Source organism: Paramacrobiotus metropolitanus, unplaced genomic scaffold (genome assembly GCF_019649055.1).
Source record: "Paramacrobiotus metropolitanus isolate TYO unplaced genomic scaffold, Prichtersi_v1.0 Parri_scaffold0000009, whole genome shotgun sequence".
Taxonomy (NCBI): Eukaryota; Metazoa; Tardigrada; class Eutardigrada; order Parachela; family Macrobiotidae; genus Paramacrobiotus; species Paramacrobiotus metropolitanus.
The window spans coordinates 1313573-1334058 of record NW_026570229.1 but is presented as its reverse complement, the minus strand read 5'-3'; the positions used below and the strand labels follow the sequence as shown (position 1 = coordinate 1334058).

The following is a 20486-nucleotide window of genomic DNA, read 5'->3' as shown; positions in this document are numbered from 1 at the left end:
ATTTTTATTCTGTCTGCACCGGCAGCATATTGCACCACAATGCCCGTAGAACGTAAGTACATATTGGAGATACAGCATTTGATGTGCGTGTACTTTGCCTTCCAGCTAGCTGAACGAAAATATTAATTTTTGTTAACTGATACTCATGCATTACTTTGTGCAACACGCATTGATCACCATTAAGGAGACTGACAGAAAAACATATTGTGCGTATTACACTTAGGTACAAGCTGAACGATTGCTGACAAGGTCATCGACATGTTTTTCGTGGGCAGCACAGCAAAACAAATAGATAACAATGGGCCCTATCTATCATTTTCTGTTTAATTACAAATTCGGTGAAATACGTCAATCAAGGAAGCAATTTGTAATTAGAAGAAGAACTTGTCTTCGCAAATGTTTCAATATGAGTGCAGTATGGTTTATACTTAATTTTATCATTAACGATTTGCATGTTGTTTATCTTACTGTGTTGTTTATATCAAAATAAATTCAGCAGCTCGATAGAACGGTGTCTAAAGTACTAGCTTAGTATTTCATTTGTATCAGAGAAGTTATTCTTATGTTTTTGCATTGTCGTATACGTTAGAACTGCACTAAACCCGGGGCGAACGACTACCACAATTACGCAGGTGAATTAACAGCAAATACTTTTTTCAGCATATCAAGGAACAAGATCCACATTACAACAACCACGTAACTTCTGGATCCGTCAAAAACTCGAGAAAATAGAAAAATATGAAAACGCCATTCGATTCAGTACGGCCGGCTAGAAACCGTGTCACATGCATTTTGAGTTAAAAAAGATCAGCTCCCAAGTCCCAACCGCTCCCACACATGCCGGTAATTACCGGCAGATTTACCGTTCTACCGGCACCTTTATAAAGGTGCCGGTAGAACGATAAATCTTAAGGTGACCTTGAAAAAATTTTCGAATTGTGGTTGCCTAGAGCGGAAAATCAATAATTTAGTACGTGTACTATGTTCTAACTAGAAACTATTAACCTGGATAAAAAATGGACGATGATTATGACCAAATTTTGATCTTAATCATCCTCCAAACGGCTGACCGTTCATTACAGTCCTTTTAAAGTCGCCAGCAAGTGCAAAGTGTGAACCTGATCGCACTCTCATGTAAAATTCTCATTAAGAAACAAGTTTTCTGTAAATCACCGCGACTAGTCCAGGGCGAATATGAACGTACGGTGCATGTCCATCCGAAACTATGTACGTACATAAACTCATATTTCGTAAGGCGAATTTCCACTCACTATAGAACTGTTTACGAGTCCACTATAGAACTGTTTACGAGTCCGCAGTGGTGTTTTTTTCTCGCAAGAGGGGTGCAAACGAGTAGAAACTCAGCTTAAAACAGATAAAACTTCGACACGTACGAATGAAATACAGAAAGGACTGCTCGCAGTAAATGATGGAAAAATCGTTCGCGATTAAAAGCACTCGTAAAGGTACACTGCAGCGATCAGTGAGCTCGAGTGACCAAGCTACCACCACCGTCCTGCACACAGAGCGCTCAGAATAAACGAGTGACCGAGCTACCACTAGTACTTTTCGGCAGTGCACAGAGCCCGTAGGCGAACGAGTGACCGAGCTGCCACGACAGTCCAGTGGCAGCTCGGTCACTCGCTAGAGTAGATGGGCCCGCTAGGTCTGCAAGTAATCCAGCTACCACTACTGACCGGACACACACCACCGCTCTCCGTACTGAAAAGAACTTGTGAAGTGACTGAGTCATCGAACTAGAAATAGTGTCCACTGCTATCGCACTGTGATTTTAAATTGACATAATACAATATAGACAAGTAAACTTCGAGTTTGCTTTCGGATAGGATGATAAAATAAAATTTATCTGTACAGCCAAAGTGAATGCTTTCGAGGCTGAGAGAACCATGAATTGATTTTTATATAACGATTTTTTCATAACGATTAAATATGTGTCATACCGCTGTTGTGTTTCGACGAAATATGGATATACCTAGCTATAGAAATAGAAGTACTAACCCGGTTTTAAAAACCCTCGTTTTTAAGATCGGATTTCTAGCTCAACAGCACCTGTTTCTTTCTACCTTGATCTGTGCGTGGTGCTGGCGCAGGCCGCACAAAGCGTTTCTGCCGGCGTAAGAACCCCATCAGAAATTGGAACACTATTTTTTTGTCAACCACAGCATAGGAAAGTACTGCCCAAGACCGGTGCATGCCGTACATAAATATCAGCGAGGTATGATAGAACTATTCTTCGGATGCTAGGTCAGTGCAAAGCAGCGGCTGTTGAGGTGGTGGTTGGGAGCTAGTGCAGTAAAGACTGCGTGCGAACTAACTATACTTTCGCTGTTGTTTAACGCGAACGTCAATGCAAATCCAGTCACAGTTTACCAGTTTTGTTAATAAATACACCGCTGTAACAAACGCTTAGAAAAATATTGCCAACACCAGTAAATTAAAACACAGCTATTATCACATCGCTGGAGAAAAACAAAAAACAACATCGACCGCACAATTAATAATAGATCAAACGCGTCGATCTTTAGTTCTACCAAAAACGATTTCGTTTTACCCGAGATCTGTCCTAAAATATTGTCTTTCTTGGCGTAGGATTTCACGTGTTAATCCTTCCAGCCGTTGAAGGCAGCTGTCATCAGGCCAGCCAAAACTCTCCGTTCGCGAGCTGCTCAAATACACTGAAAAAACCCGACTCTGTTAAAATTGTGTCAGCATAGATTTAAAGTTTCATAATATAATCGGCTTTTATTAATTTATTTATGTAAACCTAATACATTGAGAAATTGAATATGAAACGAAATGACTAAGTAACCAAAATACGAACCACCAAAAACAATAAAAGAATTTAACGATAAAAGTAAATGAACAGAAAATCATGCATTCCAAATACGGCGAGCTGCGAAAAAATACTGTGCAGTATGTTTGCCAGTATCAAGCAAGTACAGGGATTTTAGCTGAACCACCTTTAACACATACCTTGCGCAATGCGGTCTCGCTCATTCCTGCTGTCCGCCATACGTCGCGAAGTTCAGGATACAATAACGACTGGTGGCAAGTCAAATAAATGAAATCATCTTTAGTAACTGCAAAGATGATAAAACAACTTATGGGCAAGACTTTTGACCCCATGTGCTTCAGCTGAGGACACCAAAACGCCAAACGGTAACTTGCAGTCTATCACTCGAACTGTGGTGACTTACTGTGGCGAATGCGACTCCGCTTTCCGTTGACATGGCTCGTTCTGCATGCCACTGCTTCTCCTCTATGGCTTTTCAGCTATCCCTAGGTTGTAGCGGGGTTTTTGGAGGACAAATCAGGAAAGGAAACGCGAGAACGGGCATAAACGTCATCAGCCCAGAAGCCAGGAGAACAAGCGAAGTCGCTCAAGTTTGCAAGTTGTCCGCAGTTCAGAGCGACTTTGCCCATGGTGCCGAACCGTATTATTAAATTTACCGCAAAAGTGAAAACTGCTTTAATATTAATAAGTTCTGCAGGGTCAGAAGCGAAATCGCTGAAACTACAGAAACTTTAAAATTTTACGAAAACGCCAAAAATGTTTACTCACTTTACTGACTGCAAAGCCTGAAAACCCGCGTGCACAGCAACCTCTGCGTCGACAGTACGCATTCAAGCACGTGGATTGTGCGGTGTGCCAACCGCAGCAGTCAGAAAGCCACATTATTTTCGGCACGGCCGCCGACCGCCCAGAGCGCTGCTTAAAGTTCCCTACGGCGGTCAGAGGCCAGCGGCTAGTTTTGAAAATGTTGGCTCTAGTGGCCTGCGATTAACATCACAGCTAACGCATGCGTAGCCGCTCGAGCACCAGTTTAGCTGCTTATATGTTGGCAGCGCCCAATTGTTTTGTTAATGGCACCGGAAATACAAATTTTCAAATCTGTTGTGGAAACCGGGTAATAAAATTAATATTCATTCGAAATTACAATATAAACAAGACCACAACAAAGCTGCCAAGAAAAACAACATCGGGTACAAATCATTCCCGATCAGCCAATCTAAAAGCTAAAAAAACATCTTCGCGGTCTCTCATGTCACTAAATGTTCCGAGGACAGACACTGCACTTCCACGTTGTATCTCAGTACTGATTCTCTGACACAAAAACTCTCCCGACCGAGGATTACCACTACATTCGCAAATCTTTCTGGACAATTCCTTAAAAAATTTCTCTGTGCGCGGTCCGAAAGTTCCCGTAGTTTCAAATGCCAAGGGTTGCACTATGTATCGATCCGCCAGTCCATCATTCGAAATGAAATAAAGCGGTATACCACAACAAACGTGTACCACAAGAAACGCGGAGGCGTTGCCGAGGTTGTTTCTTGTACCAACATAATACAGCGGAGGACAGTAATGCCATAAATATATCGTAGACATAAGCAATTGCTAGTGACCGGCTGCAAGCGATTTACAGCCATTTTTAAACTGTCGAGTCGTAGTTACTGCTGACGTATGACATTTATACGGTTGCTCAAGTGCGAAAAGACTGCTGACATGAATAAAATTTAAAATAAATATAAATCAGTAAATAATTTTAATAAAAGTTACTGTACTCGTACCGCAGCCCAATAAAAGTACCTTTTTGATAAACCGGAAACAACCGGAATTTTTATGGCACTAAAGAAGCACTTGTCCTATTGTGACAGGTGTGATAATCACCCGCGGGCGGGTACAGAAGCTATAGCATATCGCTCACTTTGCTTGCCTTCTGGATGATTGGCAAAAACCACTGCAATGTTTTCGTGCAGTCGATCAGCTGCGTTTGCTTCTGTTCCATATTTTACCACCTTGTTGTCCATTTGATACTCGTAGCTGTAAAATGACACTGGAAGCCATCCGTTACACCTTCAAATCCCCGCGTCCCGCTGCTGCAATAACCGATGGGGATGTGGAGATGCACCGCGGCGCGCAGCGTCAGCTCTCCATCCTCAATCAGCTGCTTCTACCTTCTGTCACCGAGTACCTACCTATTCGCTCGGTGCAGAATGCCTTCGAGGCCATCCGTTCCATGCAGGTACAGATCATTTCCTACTCTGATGCAGACATCTTCGCATAAGATACAGTACTTACCAGTTACCGCTTACGAGGTACCCCACTGATTTCGCGTTTAATTATTTTGAACGCGTTCGAGCGTGTTTTCGTGGAGATCTTGCTGTTCGAGTGCTCGTGTGTAAACTGCAGTACTTATGTATCAGATCTGTAACATGTTCAAACATGTTAATATGTGTTCTTACGGCTGTTAGAACGCTTAGAGACATGTTGGAGTGCGTTTTCGTGTAGACTGCCCAGTTTACGTTGAATTTGTTATTTGTTGAAACATAAACATGGTCGAACATGCCAACTAAATTATGGATTAGACCCGAAACATGTTCCTGCGCGTTTTTGTATGCTGATTTTACTCTGCCATATGTTGATCGCAGGTGCGCGGCGCCCCGGCCATCGCCATCGTGGGCTGTCTGAGTCTGGCGGTGGAGCTGGACGGGAATGACTTCCCCACCATGGGCCGTCTGCTGGAGCACGTGGTGCGCAGTCTGCAGCATCTGGTGGAGTCCCGGCCCACCGCCGTCAACATGCGGACGGCCGCCGACCACGTGGGAGGGATGGCGCAGGGATTGTTTGATGCCTTCGCCAAGGAAAACGAGCAGCGGAATTACGGTGAAGAGGAGGTGGCGCGGCGCGTACATGAAGCTAAGGAACGGTACGCAACAAGTGGAACGTCATTTTCGGAAAATTTTTTCTTTGTGAAAATAGCTTGAATTCTGGTTTTTAATTTTTGCACCAGTTAAGAGATAGTTATCAGGACTGAGTATGTAATTCTGTTTTATAATTTTTAGTATGCAGTTTTAGTATAGTGCCGTAACTCCAGTTTGAATGTTTTAATAAATTTTACTACACAATTGTATGAAGTTTTTATACGATAATAAATTATTTAGAAAAACGACTTGTGTTGCTGTAATAAAAATAAATTAAAATATCAGAAAAACAGCTGTATGTTTACTGCTTTTTTGTGGCACGGAAACCGGGAAACGGGATTAAAATTATAATAGAAGTATTTAAAAATGCTTTATTACGTTTAAAAAAGTTTTTCTTACGCTTTTTTTGTACGTTTGGCTCGCATTCAAGATTTACTTCGACGTATTTACATTTTGCAGTGGTTTTTGTGTGATTCGTTAAAGATTGATTTTAATTAGGTTGATCGCGGAAATGGAAGGGATGCTGGCGAAGGATATCGCGGATAACGTGGCCATGGGCGATTGGGGCGCTCGCGATATGCTGGCCCGGTGTCCGGGGAAGCAGCGGCTGAATATCCTCACGCACTGCAACACCGGCTCCCTGGCCACGGCCGGCTACGGGACGGCGCTGGGTAAACTAACCATTATTTAACATCGATTAAATTAAATAAATATTGGCATTGATGTTAATTAAATTAATTGTTATTATTATTCTGTATTATATAGTAATTTAGTATTAATTCATAATAAATTTATATTGATTAAATTCTCATGAGAAATTCTGCTGCTATCAGGCTGGTCTTTTTAGAACGATATTTTATCGAAAATTTCCATTGTAAATTTATTTATGAATATAATATAATATTCGAAAGGTAGTTTTCCTGTTTCCGTTTGAGCTGAATTATCCTGAATTATGAGAGCAGATTTGCATGTGCTGTTTAGATACATGATTACTCTCGAAATTAGTGCTTTCTTTATTACTTTAATTTTAATTTTTGTCTTATATTTTCTTTCACTTTTTTTGTAGAATTTTTCTAATATTTTTTTATATTGCATGTAAACCATTTTGATACCATAGACTGTCAAATCGTTTTTAACAGTTTTACTGCATTGTATGAACGTGATCAGCTGATCGTACTGGTATGATGTGTCATAAACTATTATGGTTTTCACCGGCTTGACAGTCTAACAGTATTCGTCACATACCTTTCAAAAACTACAGAGATTCTCTTATTTTTTGTACCAACCGTGAAATTGTGTCTGCAGGCGTTGTCCGGTCCCTGCAGAAGATGAACAAGCTCGAGCATGTGTTTTTCAACGAAACCCGACCGTATTGCCAAGGTGAGTGATAGTCATAAGTGGTTTTAATGGCAGTTACGCCATTCTTATTTGATCGTGAAGAATAGCAGCGGAAATGAAAATTTTTTTCCTTGGGCATGAATCCGCATGATTAATAAAATTTCGATATCCAAAATTTTTTATGAACGAAGGAGTATTATAAATAGAAATAAAGCTAACTTGGTGGTATTAAGACTTCCGAATGATAGAAAAACGGTAGCACATCCGTAAGTGCGATCGCTAGTCGGTACGTTAATTGCGCGAAATTTCTGGAAAGTTTATTCGGATAAATACAGAGAGATTAAGAAGAAACCAGACATCTCCAGCTTGCTATGGTAGAATTGCTGGTATGTTTACGGGAGATTCGTAGTGAAGTGGATCAGAAAATTTGCTCGATTCCGGATAACGTGATACGTCAGATCTCAGAATGTCTGTGCAGCAGTTTAAAGAATTTTGATTTGTAAAGCGCACAAATTTGAGAAATACTCGTAGCATGTAGATTTTTGAGTAAAGTTTTTCCAGTTCGTACTGCATATTTCCGTCGTCTAGCACGCCCAGTTAAATTTTTAGTAAATTTCTAAGATCTAAATAGCTATTTAATAGTGGTAAATTTATATTTAAATTTAAATAATTTATGTTTAAAATTAAACGATACGAAATTAATTTGAAAAATTTAAATTAAGCTTTAAATTTACCAGTAGTAAATTAATATTGATTGTACTAGTATTGAATTTTTAATAGACTGCGCTTTAGAATTATGATGAAAAGAAAATAGGTATATTGCTTATATATTCTTTGATATATTATATCCTTAGATCCTTATATCCTTTGATAATTTGTTAACAAAATGCTGGCATCGGCAGGTTCGCGTTTGACGGCCTACGAGTTGGTGACGGAGCGCATCCCCAGCACCCTCATCTGTGATTCAGCATCTGGCTGGCTGATGGCCACCGGCAAGGTGGACTGCGTCGTCACCGGCGCCGACCGGGTCGCTGCTAACGGTAAACAACCACGTCCGTTTCTGCTTTGAATTAATATCAGTTTGTTGGTTATTATTTGGTTTAATTTTTGCAGGCGATACTGCCAATAAAATTGGTGAGTTACGCGTTGGCATGGTTTTCAAATAGAAAACAGCGGTCAATTTTAACGAACTCATAGGTTATTACGTACTGTAATCGATTCATGCGAGTAATTACTACATACTTCGTAATGGAGTTATTTTTATTGCTGTAGTTATTTTTGTATGTTAATTATTCACTGAGATGAATCAAGACAGTTTGTAAAAAAATAATAAAACCACTTACTTCATTTTACTTTTTCCTCAATAACCTTTTTATTTGTTTATTTTTTTACAATTTATTCTTATGGCTAGTTGGTAATTTTGTTATTTATTTAGAAATTTTATGGATTTATTTCTTACTGGTTTTTTATATTTAATTATTCCATATTTATTGCTCCTGTGTAGTTAATTTTTTATTTATTCCTTCTGTTTTTCGTTTCTTATTGGCATGTTTCACAGGTACGTACATGTTAGCGGTGCTGGCGGCCCACCACCGCCTGCCCTTCTACATCGCCGCCCCCATCACCACCTGCGACCTGACCATCCCCTCGGGACGGGAGATCGTCATAGAAGAGCGGGACGCCGCGGAGATCACCAGTATCCGCGGCCAGCCCATCAGCCCGGCCGGCGTCACCTGCTGGAACCCGGCCTTCGACGTCACCCCGGCCGCCCTCATCACCGGCGGCATCATCACCGAGAAGGGCGTCTTCCGCCCCGAAGAACTACGCGCGGCGATTAGTCAGTCCGGCGACGAGCCGAGCACGTTTAAGTAGAGCGCGCAGCGGAGATGTGGTGATGGTGGAGGATGTGATGCCGAATTATTTTGATTTCTTGTGGCTATGTGCCAAGTACTTTATCGGTTTTATGGCGGTTGCTTTAGTGGAACAGTAAAAAAGGATTTAATTTTAGTTTTTCTGTTGTTCGGAAGCTGTTGGAATTGTTTATGATTGAATTATGACGCTATTATTGATTAAAAAATATTGAATATTAGTTTAGTTTACACAGTAGTGTAAAAAAACAAGTTATAGTAAAGTACACGCTGAGAAAAAGCAGTCCGTTGAGGATATTTGAAGTTAAAATAAAGTCCGGTACTTAATCTCCAACAGAACCACTGCCAAAAATTTCACAGCCGGCAATTTTCCCACACGCAATAATATATGGAACAACGTTTTGATACTCGTACTTACTGAATTCGTGTAAATGCGCGAAAATTTCACCTTCCGATATTAAATCCCAGACACTTTTTTTGCTTCGTTTTATGACATTTAGAATTCTGTAGCCAGATGACTTTTATACATACATTGGTTTGAAAACTGTTTGTGCGCGCAACATCCGGTTCGGGGATATGGCTGTAAGTTACTTATTATATTATGTAGTTATGCAGAATGGAGTCATATTAATTTTGTATTCCAAAAGTTTAAATGCATTCAAATGTACCAAAAGTCTGATTATGGACCAATCTTCTCTAAATTCTCCTCATAAATAAATACCTGTTAGTATGTAGATCGAATAAGAGGTTTTGAACTGAATATATTCTTAGGCTTATACACCATTTTGTTACAATAAAAAATTCACATTGTAAGAGTGATAAAAAATGCCATGGCACCGTGATTCGGTCTAAAAACAATCCTCATGCATGTGCGTTTACTTACAAAATCTGTCCATAAAGATACTTCCGATACAACTTAATGCGCTAAAACTTTTTGGATCTTCCTTATAACCCATAACTCCCGAACCGGATGCTGCGCGCACAAACGGTTTTTTAACCAATGTACTGCATATACAAATTACAACCCATCATGTTGAACAGAATCATAAGGCGAAATGTCAGCTGGCTACAGAATGTCATAAAACAAAGAAGGAACGTTGTTAAGAGTTAAGTGATAGTTTTTGGTACGAATTGTGTACCCGAATTCGTACTGTGTACGGGTGTATGTACACGAATTTTGTACTATGCGTACGAGTGCTATTTAATCGTTTCGCCGAGACTTCTCCCTGCAATAATTTTTCATGCATATTGTTGGCCAATAATTTGAAAATCAGTTACCAGTTAATCGGCAAATTATTGCGAAACCATATCATGCCGGTTGAGCTGAAACGTTATCCAAATTCATCGGCTTCCGAAATACGTACCGCGTCGGCACCAATCAACCGTTTCAACGGGGACAAACCACATACCGGCATTTCAGCCAGTGTTATTCTTGATCGGTTCCCTGCCTCTCTCACATACCACCATAGCCTGGGAACGTCCGCGCCGCCCAGCACAGTACCCACACTGTCTCCGATTTGACGCTGTTCCCATTTCTCAGAATACACACACTGCAGTGTTATTCTTCGGGATCAGATTACCCGCGCCCAATCACAATCGATTTAACCGCGGCTGCAGAATTAATTGTCCTGACTGCTTAATTATCAAAACCGGGGCGCCCTGGCTTTAAAGTGCTCTTCTTTTAGAAACGACTGCAGTAACTTTATGGCGTCTTTAAAAAGGAACAGCAACGTACTGTACAAAAGCCCGGCTTTTATCTTGCGCTGCAAGAGTTAAAGCCACGAAAGGCAAAAGTCAACATTTGCACTGGAAGCGCTGTGTGAATAGTTAGGGGTGCACTTCATTTTCACTTTGGGTACGGAAGTCAGCGGCAGTAGCGTTGGTTTAGGCACGCTTCAATGAGAGCCAGACGCGAATATATACAGAGTAAAGATGGCTTTTCTTGTCACGGCATACAAGGGTGCTCTTATATGTGCACCCAGCTTTTCAATTGCGGCAGCGAAATATTTTCTTTGGCTAAAAGACGTCGTCCAACAATAACAAAGCTATTTCGAAAGCAAACTATTCCGGCGCGCTTTTCTGCGGTAATGGCTCGACTGAATTGCAGTGAGACACTTTGAAAACGTTCTCAATTCTGAAATACTGGTCCGAAAAATTTAACAAATTAGAACGATTGTTATAATAAGATATTTAATAGCTTTTTAAAAACCAAATTTTTCATTTACGCAGTGCAAAGGTTTCTGCAGTTTCCTTAAAAAGTGTTACTAACGCTTAATGTAATGCTTACAGTGTGCGCAAAAATTGGTATCTTAAAACTTTTTTGGGCGTTGATAGTTTCGTTGCTATGTTTATATTAACAATTATTTTTGTGATTCGAAAAAACGAAAAAGTCAACCGGCGCCGATTGCTTTTATTTATTTATGCACCGTGAAAATTTCTGCTAATTTTAAAAACACGTGATTGCAGCCAGTAAAAAAATTATGGCCGAATAATAAATAGTGAATTCGCAACTCTTTCGCTCGTCTGGAGAATTTGTGAAATCTTTTTTCTGGAACGACCGCGTTGCCAGCATGACGCAAGCGCGATAAACCGCTGGGAAACGACGTTTTAAAAATCACTGTGACAAATCAGCCGTAATTATTGCTGAGCGATGCCTCATAGTTTGTCTTTAACACGGAGCACTTAATCTTTCATTATGTACAAATTCTCCCCGGTACATCGGATGCTTTCCATCCATCCATCAGCGGATGATTGGCACGCCACGCTTTTTCTGCGCGCAGCCAGTACACACTCTCTCTCGATTGGTCTGACACGCTTAATCCCCGCTTTTTCACGCCCTGCACTCGCGTACGAGTCAAACGACGGAGACAGAGAACAGACAGAGTCGCTGTATGTACGCGCTATGTGTATCTGTCAGGCGAAATGCTAATCCGCGCCCCCGATTGAGTGCCCATTTAGCCGCTTTTTAATTTGTACACACTACCACTCGTCAAAATGTGTTATTCATAGTCAATCCGTTGTGCCGTTGCTGAACTGAATTCTGCCGTGTGGATTATCCATCCGTCGATTATTAATCGACAACTATCCTGCGTTGTGACGGTTTAACAACGTACGTAATTATTAAATTAAATACATTGTCATAATTTTCTTAAATTCTGATTATTTTTTTCACCCGAATTTTCTACATATAAATAAACTTTTCTCTTGTAGATTCGATCGGTTTTATTTTTCGCCATTTCCTTGTTTGAGATCCCGGCGTTTTCCCGGCGTTGATAAAGGTGAGTGCAAAACGAATGAATGCGCAACGATGAAAGTTTGTCATAGCCGAAATGAGCAAAATGTTTTGCGAGTGACAGTGAAGTAACGAGCGATCGGCGCGTTGCGCAGTGAAGCCCGTAATAACCGGTTGTTTACAAACTGTTGCCGGGATGATGGGGCTAATTGTCAGCGGGCGCATGCAAATAATTAGCTTGTTGCTCCCTTTTGACCACGGCCTGACATGCACGTCATAATTGCGTGCCGCTAATTATGGGCTGCCAATGTGCCGGCAGCCGCCGCAAACACTACGCTGAATGCCGATTCAGCCGAGCGGCAAAATGTCGCGCGGACATTTAGCAATTTTACAACGGCTCTTTTACGATCTGCGGCTCGTCTTTCCAAACAGCTTTTTACCAGGCAATCCGTTAATTATTAAAATAGTGATCGTGCTTCGAATTTTTCTTTGCACAGTAATGCAGAAAAAATGAATACCCTGTTTATTTATTTTAACGATGAAGATGGCCATCTCTGTATTTTAAATAACTAGCTTCTGCTAATAACAGTAAATACCAATTAATAATAATACATAAAAATTAAGACTGTGTCTTCTTTAAGTAACCAAAGTGCGGTAATTATCACACGCGGATGCTCCATCGAATTAATCTCTATTTTGCCCAATAATGCGAAAAATCAATAACCGCATATTTATGGAAAAATAACGCAGTACATTTATCGGATTCTGATCGATTTATTTTTAATAATTTATTGTGAGTGAAGTCAGCAGTATAATTTTTGAATAGTCAATCAAATCAACGTTAAAATTTTTTATTATGTAAACAAGTGTTGCCAAAAACCCATTGCGCTGACGTGCGCAATAAACGGGCAATAGCGATATTGTTAAAAATGTCCTCCATGAAAAGAGCGTGTGTTTTCCGCCGCGTTGGCAGGCATCATTATTCAGGCAGCGCGGCATTACGGAATTCGGCGCTGGCATTCCCGGCTTGTCACATGCCTGTTTAGAGCCGTGTAGCCTGATGTACAGATGGCATACTTGTCCGTCAATCTGTTTTCCTTGAACATTATTAATGGGCTGCCTTGTATCCGGCTGCAGCATCGGGAAGCCTGTCACAATTATATTGAGACTATTTGAGAGAGAGTGTAGTTGACGGGTCTCCCACGTTCGTCGTGACGCGCGGGGACACTGGAGAGAAAAAAACCCCGCGATCGGAGCGTGCTCCGTGCGGGGTTAGGGCAAATGGGCGACACTCGAACGGCGCGTTGTATCCGTGTCAACCGTTTCAAGGATCCTTGTCGAGTGTATGCCGCGGCCGGTTGTTTTTGCTCTGTGTCGAAAAACAGACCAACAGTGCAGGGAAAAAAGCGGTAAAAAATAAAATATAAATACCGACTAAAAAAGTGCAATTTTTAAATAGAATCTTAAAGAAAATAAGCGTTACTTAACTTCTAAAAAATATAGCGCTTTTAAACGGATAGAATGCACCATCTTTAATTCGCACTTTCTCTATAAAATTACTAGCTTGCCGTATCCTTCGTAGTCTTTAAATATTGTCATATTGGTTGGTAAGATCGTCGATAGTTTAGTTTCACGAAAACGTTCAAAGCAAATTTTTACGTAATTGACAATACGTTTATGACTTTAAATAAGTCTTACGTATTCGTCTTACAACCGCGTGCTTTGTTGCCGGTTTCGAATTACATGAAGAATAAAATTCCTTTACAAAATCAAACGATCGGCTGTGGCTTTTTCCTAATATCCCCGTTTAACCGTCAACATTCTTTTGTGTTTTTTCCCAACAGGAAGATATATCGCCGCTTGAAAATAAATCATTGTGCCGGTTATCCGATTTTCCCGTTTATACGTTTAAGAACCCGATCGCCCTGTTTATGATGGCGATCACATTACAATTTAATTCTACCAAAAGCCGCGGTTGGGTTTTTCATAGTACACCGTTTGATAGTCATGGTTGTCCCGTGAAAAGCGTATAGAAGAGCTTCCAGAGAAGGGGATACCGTGTAATGATAAACCCCGATGAATACCGGCGCACAACAGCCGCTGGCCAATTTAATTATAGAAAATGCGTGGGGACGCGGATATACACAACGTTTCCGTTGCGTTCCCAAAGCGGCCGCGCAGTGTGGCATTTTTACATACTGTATATGCGGCAATGGAAGAAGGATTACTACCTGCTGCGAAAATGTAGCGAGGAAGAAAGCCCGGTGTCCCGCGGCGATAAACACACGCACAGCCGATAAATCGCGTCTTTTTAAAATGTGAGAGATTTATTATATCCCGTATGCCGGTCGCTTCCCTGTATGGCACGGTGAGCGCGGTAAATACGGCGTTAATTGCAGGTTGTTGAACTTTACTTAGCGCTTTTCTTTAAGAAAGTGGTGAAGTGCAGATGCACGGTTTTCACGCCGTAGACTGTCCGTTCGTCTGTTCGAGGCAAATTCGTTTTTAAAATATTTATTTGGCAGTTTCACATAGGGGTTGCTTTATCTGGTTTAAATCGGAATTTCTCGAGCGTTTGCTGAAAATATAAATAACGGAAAAACGAAGGTTTGTTGACGATAATTATTATAATAATAATTGGCAGGGTTATGATTAAGTTGCTAATTGATTATTGTAGAGCAACGTGAGTAGAGTAATGAGAAACGTGATGGTTAAAAGGTAAATCTGCGGTTTTCACGTAGATTGTTATTGGCGTGATCGGGGTGTGATCGGGTTTCTTGAAGAATTGCTCGTATTACAGGCTGATAATCTAATGTGATAAACAGTCGCCGTGCGGCTCAATTACACCTAACATGCTGCATCAGCACATTCTCAATTTTATCTCCAATTATATTCGTACATTTTTCCCGTTGCGCACGCGTGCATATTTGCCAAATTGTTAGCCAATTGTTGCACTTGATCGCTGTGCATAAAGGTCATCGCTCTGCCGTTGCACCAAAACAGAAATTCATGCATTTATTCAACGAAAATTTGTTCTCGCTTTTATAATTTTTTTGCGAGTAGACTATGCATTTTGCAAGTGGCAGCCATAACGCAATATTTTTAAAAGTGTTTTATTAGTATTCTTCCTATAATAATCACACTAAGAAAATCCTTGCTCTTCGTAATGATAAACTGTTTGTTATGCTGATCAAAAATCATTTTTATTAATTTTCCCTACATCGGCTACGCATTTGTACAAAACTGACTAAATACCGTGAACGTGCGAGCGTTATACAGAATCCGTTTATAAAGGTCACCGGCTGCAGCCGTGAGTGAGTCAGCCAATGAACGTTCGCGCCGTTTATGAGCGCGTTATGATCGAAGCACAGTCATAACTGTTTGTGTGCGTTGAGCGCAGTACAAACTCCAAAGTAGGAAGCTCGCATTCCATTCCGGAGATGCATGGTAGAAGTGGAAAAGTACAGGTTTTCGTGGTGGAGAATATCCTTGAGTCTGAAGCGGAACAACCAGCTGACCCTCTCGAGATGCCTCGAGAGCCCCACCGACTCTTTTCTCACCTACACCGTGTACTTTCCATTTTGTGTGTAAAGTTGTCAACCAGAAAATTATGCAGTAATTTACAGTATCAGAAAATTTATTCAGAAAGCAGGTAGATTGCTGAATCAAGGACGAATCAATGGATACAGCAGTTTTATTTCCGATTGAATATTTTAACCGATCAGCGTTATTTCCGGGTCATGGCGATGACAGCGACGCTGCAAAATTTCATTCCATTCTCAAAATATTTTTAAAAAAACATTATATAAAAACTGAATATTATTTGTAGCAATATGTTACGCAAAAATATGATAAGTAATTCTTATTATTTATGATTTTAGCATAGAAGTATCTAATTTATTTGGCAACAGCTAGTGCAATTTCCATAAAATTAAAATGTCTGCGCAAAAACTATAGCTAAATTCTAAACCTTTTTTTATATATTTTTTGAACGACTGTAAAGAAATGTTTCCCCGGATTAATCGGAATAACGAGCACCGATAATCACTTTAATTAGAAACCGCCGTTAGGGTAATGCAATTAAGGGAGCGCGGATACCAGTTAATGGGGCACAAAGGTCACACCGGCATTCCTGCATCGCGCCATTAATCAGACGAAATCCCGGCACTGCCACATCTTGACTTGTACATTCGCGGAAGCACGTGAAGCAATCAATTTGTCCTGATGCACCATTAAGAGAACGCCATCATTCTCCTCTGTTTATTTTTATCCCGGGCACTGCTGCTGCTTCTTGTGCTTCTTCTTCTTCTGCCTAACCAGTCAGAGCGCAGGGCTCTCGTTTAATTGAAGCCCCGACCAGCCCGAGTGGGAAGCGTGCAATCTGATCTTTTAATCAGGCGCTATACAGCGGATAACAAGCATCAAGTTGGCAATTAATTTGCCCTGATAGACGGTCGATAGAGAAAGGGATGCTGGCGCAGTGGCGCACTGCACCGTGTTCTGGCTGCAGTCAATTGTGGTGATTAAGAGCAGAGCACCGCACGCCGCCGCAATGCCAATCATTTCCCCCCTTAATGACCTTTGCTCGTCGTGTCTAATTAATGCGTTGTTTGCAAACGGCGTGCAAGCGAGGATGGAGAGAGAGAAGAGCGGCGCTGCTCATCAGCAGCCGGATGTGTTCTCACCAGTAATCACGTCGCACCGGGGCCGGGCGCAGCCGGTCTTTGTCTTTCGTCTGTCTTTTTACAACATTTTGGCAGAAAAACTGCAAGTGCAGATACGAGGTGTGTCTGGAGAATTTTGCTTAATTTAGAAACAAATTCGCAATAACTTTCTTTATTTAAAAATACGGCGGATGATGCCGCTGATCATCAGCCGGGCTTTAAACGTATTTTAACAGAATTTTTAATTTTTTATAATGACATGTGTACTCTCGGAGAAACGGTGAAATCGTAAAATAATCACAAAAATAATTTTAAAAAATTAAAATAGTGTCACCGGTACTTGTGAGGTAGAAATATTAATAACAAAACGAGAAACAACGGTAAAACGGTGAAAGATTCCTAAAACTAATAAATATGAAAAAAATAAAATTACGGAAACAATAAGAATTGTACCAAATGTACAGCCAATTTTTTGGAAATAATATTATTATCAAAAAGTTGACAGACGACAACCGGGTGAAATCGATCGGCAGTTTTTTGCGCAACTTGTTGACCTTTACATGGTGAATATCTCGGCCGTTTCCCAGGGAGGTCAACACGGCAATATTACCGTGAAAAATTGAAAAAATATGAAGTGGCAACTCGGTATATCGGTTACACTGGTTGTTCTTGATGGATAACAACCGCACATAAAAATGTAAAATCATGTGACATCAACATATTGAAATATCAGCGGGATGAACAACCGGCCGACCTTAATCACGGCGGCGGCTACATGTACACGAGCAATGAATATCGCGCATTATGAATGAGCAGGGAAGAAAACACGGCGCCGGTGTAAAATGGGAAAACCGATATCGGGGCATAAGATTATGTGTAAGAGGCAACAGCAGACACTGAGTATACCGTTTATACATGCTGATCCAACGCCGGTAGAGGGGCTCACGTTACCCACGGTGTGAAATGCAATGTGATAATTATCACTCTCCATTTAAATCGAGAATATCATGCATGCGATAATTATCCCGGCTATATACACATAGTTTATTCAATTATCTGTCAAAATCAGTTAACAAGTGCGGGTCATTAAGCAACTTCGATTGTTCACACAAAATTTAACATTAATTTATTTTTTTTAATTTTGCACAAAATACTATACAAACTGCAGTCATTTTGATATTTTGTTTTATTTCATTTTTTTTTGATTTTTTTTTATTCATTTTATTCAGTTTTTTTGAATTATTTTTATTTATTTTAATTAATTCTTTATTTTATATGTTTAAGTTTTTATTAATTTTTAATTTATTAATTTTTATTATTTTCTAGTTGTTTAGAAAAATACGGCAAGCATTCATGGAAAAGATTACTAGTTGCATTCTAGTGGCGCTTTCACCCGCTTTGTGATTTTCTTTGTTGGTGGAAACGTGACTGCAGTCTGCATTCTACACGCTAAAATCGCACTGTCGCTCGTTGCAGTTAGTGCAGGGGCGATAAATAATGCTGGGATAAGAGGGCCGTGTTTGTTTAGTGCACCCATCGATTCATTGGGGCCGGTGTGTTCCGTACGGCCTAGCACAGCGCAGTGAAGTGGACCAGCTTAAGCGTCTGCGGAATTCCACTCACAACAATCCCGTGACCTAACTCGTAACGGCCGTGCTGGCCTACTGCTGTGTGTGGCCGGGCAAACAGGCAGCGTTTGTTTAACAATTTCCCCTTCCGAGCTGTGCCAATCTACTTTCCACTGTCCCGAGCTTTTTCCTGACAAACACACGACAAGAGTAATCCCCGTACAATGGCTTCATTGTGAAATGCAGCGAAGATAGTGACGTTCCTGTACAACATACACTGTAAAATACAGATGATACAGGGATGTGACAGTACGACAAATGCACACCGATCAAAGATTTAAACTCGACCAGCGCGACGATTCCCTGTACAATGATACGAGAAAAATAAAGCATGACGCACAGGGAGACGACAAGGTCGGCACAAATTACTCGGTTCAGTGGTACTTAACTAAAAGTTAGAGTTGCCCATGCCCAAAACTAGATTTGTACAGCGCAAAGCAGATTCTAAATCGGCTAAACTTGGCATCGGCTTCCTCTGTGCGCCCGCTTATCTCTAAATTATGCCCTTTTCTACCACCGACCGACACAACTTCCGCAACTTTGGCTTGGAAGTTGCTTACCGGCTTGAATGATGTGCCAGCTGAACCCCTCCACGGCATCCAGAAAGCCTGGGACACTCCTGCGTCCTTGCGTGCACTTTCTGACCTTTCAGCACTCCGTGTCTCTGCCACAGAAGTCGCACACTTGAAGGCGGTGTCAACACCAGAATCGGGTTACTGGATTCACGCATTGCCGGCTGCTTGCCTAGGTAATCTGCTGGAAAATATCGATTTTCAGACCAGCGTCGCTCTACGTTTAGGTGCTCCTATTGTAACTCCCCATGAATGTAAATGCGGCGAATGGGTAGACGAGTTCGGGAGACATGGACTGCGGTGCAAACGATCAGCCGGACGACTACCCAGACATGATGGCATCAGCAAGGAGTTCGCTCGCGCGTTAACGACGGGTGGTTTCCCTGCCAGAGTGGAGCCGAAAGGATTGGCCTTAGTAGGTAACAAAAGACCGGATGTAGTTACGCTTGTCCCCTGGGAACGTGGTAAACCACTCGCAATAGACGTAACCTGTGTGGACACTCTGGCAACTTCATATCTCGACCGTACAGCCGTCAATGTCGGTGCCGCAGCGGAACTAGCCGAAGCAAAAAAGCTCGCAAAACATGCGTGGCTTCAGCCAAGGTACAATTTTGTTGCCGCTGCCTTTGAAACATACGGACCTTTGGGCGACGGAGCTAAGATGCTGGTCGATAAAACCGGACAGCTCATCGCGACCACTACCGGGCAACCACGCGCGAAAGAATTTTTCCGGCAGCGGATCTCCATACAGATTCAAAGAGGAAACGCTATGTGCGTTATGGGCACAATACCGGATCAGGAGAAGTTAGAGGAAATTTTCTTGTTATAGCATGTGAAAACTGCATTTCTTTTTTGTCTGTGTTTGTATTATTTGATTTTTGCTTGAACGATGTTAATACACATCAAATTCGTTGTGCTATTTATGCGAATGCAACATGTTGCTGTTATTCTGTTGTGCAATTGGAGTTTTGTTACCGCATATGATACATGTAATTTAAGCTATGTTAATACACAAGATTCTAAATTATTTTCAAAAATTTGTAAGGCTGTTTGGACTCGTTGGAGTTTTTAAAGTCGGTTAGTGCAGTTCTTCCCTGTACGGAAAATTAGGAAACTTGTATCACATACAGGGAGACGATCGGGTAGCACCCACTACACTGTCTGGTGATAATTACTGTGGAAGTTAGTATATTCCTGTACAACCTATACTAATCCCGGCTTACGGTACAGGGAATTAGATGAATCTACAGGGCGTGAAATTTATTTTGAGAATTTGACGCAGTTTCTGTGTGTTTGGAGCTTCTGTTCGAGTCATGTTTGCAGTTTGAGTGTGTGTCCACTGTCCAACTTTTCTTTGTGCTGGATGAATCGGGAGATTAGTCTACGGCACATGTGCGTCTGCTTATGTTAATGCAGCTCTCTCTCCGTGCGCGGTCGAGTGTGCGCGGCTGACTGTAAAG

General features: G+C 41.2%; 1 protein-coding gene and 1 long non-coding RNA gene across 2 annotated transcripts; one reads left to right on the top strand and one right to left on the bottom strand.

Moving 5' to 3' along the window:
- Positions 1-2386: 2386 nt before the first annotated feature.
- Positions 2387-3600, bottom strand: LOC129583098 (uncharacterized). The gene is made up of 3 exons (XR_008689722.1): positions 3219-3600; positions 2995-3101; positions 2387-2696 (listed from the first exon to the last, which is right to left on the bottom strand). It is a non-coding gene; the product is annotated as an uncharacterized LOC129583098 (long non-coding RNA).
- Positions 3601-4732: 1132 nt separating this feature from the next.
- Positions 4733-9164, top strand: LOC129582985 (methylthioribose-1-phosphate isomerase-like). Its single transcript, XM_055474627.1, has 7 exons — positions 4733-5045; positions 5452-5729; positions 6223-6395; positions 7030-7104; positions 7965-8102; positions 8176-8196; positions 8621-9164. The coding sequence occupies exons 1-7, from the start codon at positions 4851-4853 to the stop codon at positions 8932-8934; spliced, it is 1194 nt and encodes a 397-aa protein (XP_055330602.1). The 5' UTR covers positions 4733-4850; the 3' UTR covers positions 8935-9164.
- The last annotated feature ends 11322 nt before the right edge of the window (positions 9165-20486 follow it).

Coding starts and splice junctions, on each gene's coding strand:
- LOC129582985 (XM_055474627.1), top strand. CDS start 4,851: ATGACACTGGAAGCCATCCGTTACACCTTCAAATCCCCGCGTCCCGCT. Junction 5,046..5,451: donor AGGCCATCCGTTCCATGCAG/GTACAGATCATT, acceptor TGTTGATCGCAG/GTGCGCGGCGCCCCGGCCAT. Junction 8,103..8,175: donor CGACCGGGTCGCTGCTAACG/GTAAACAACCAC, acceptor TAATTTTTGCAG/GCGATACTGCCAATAAAATT.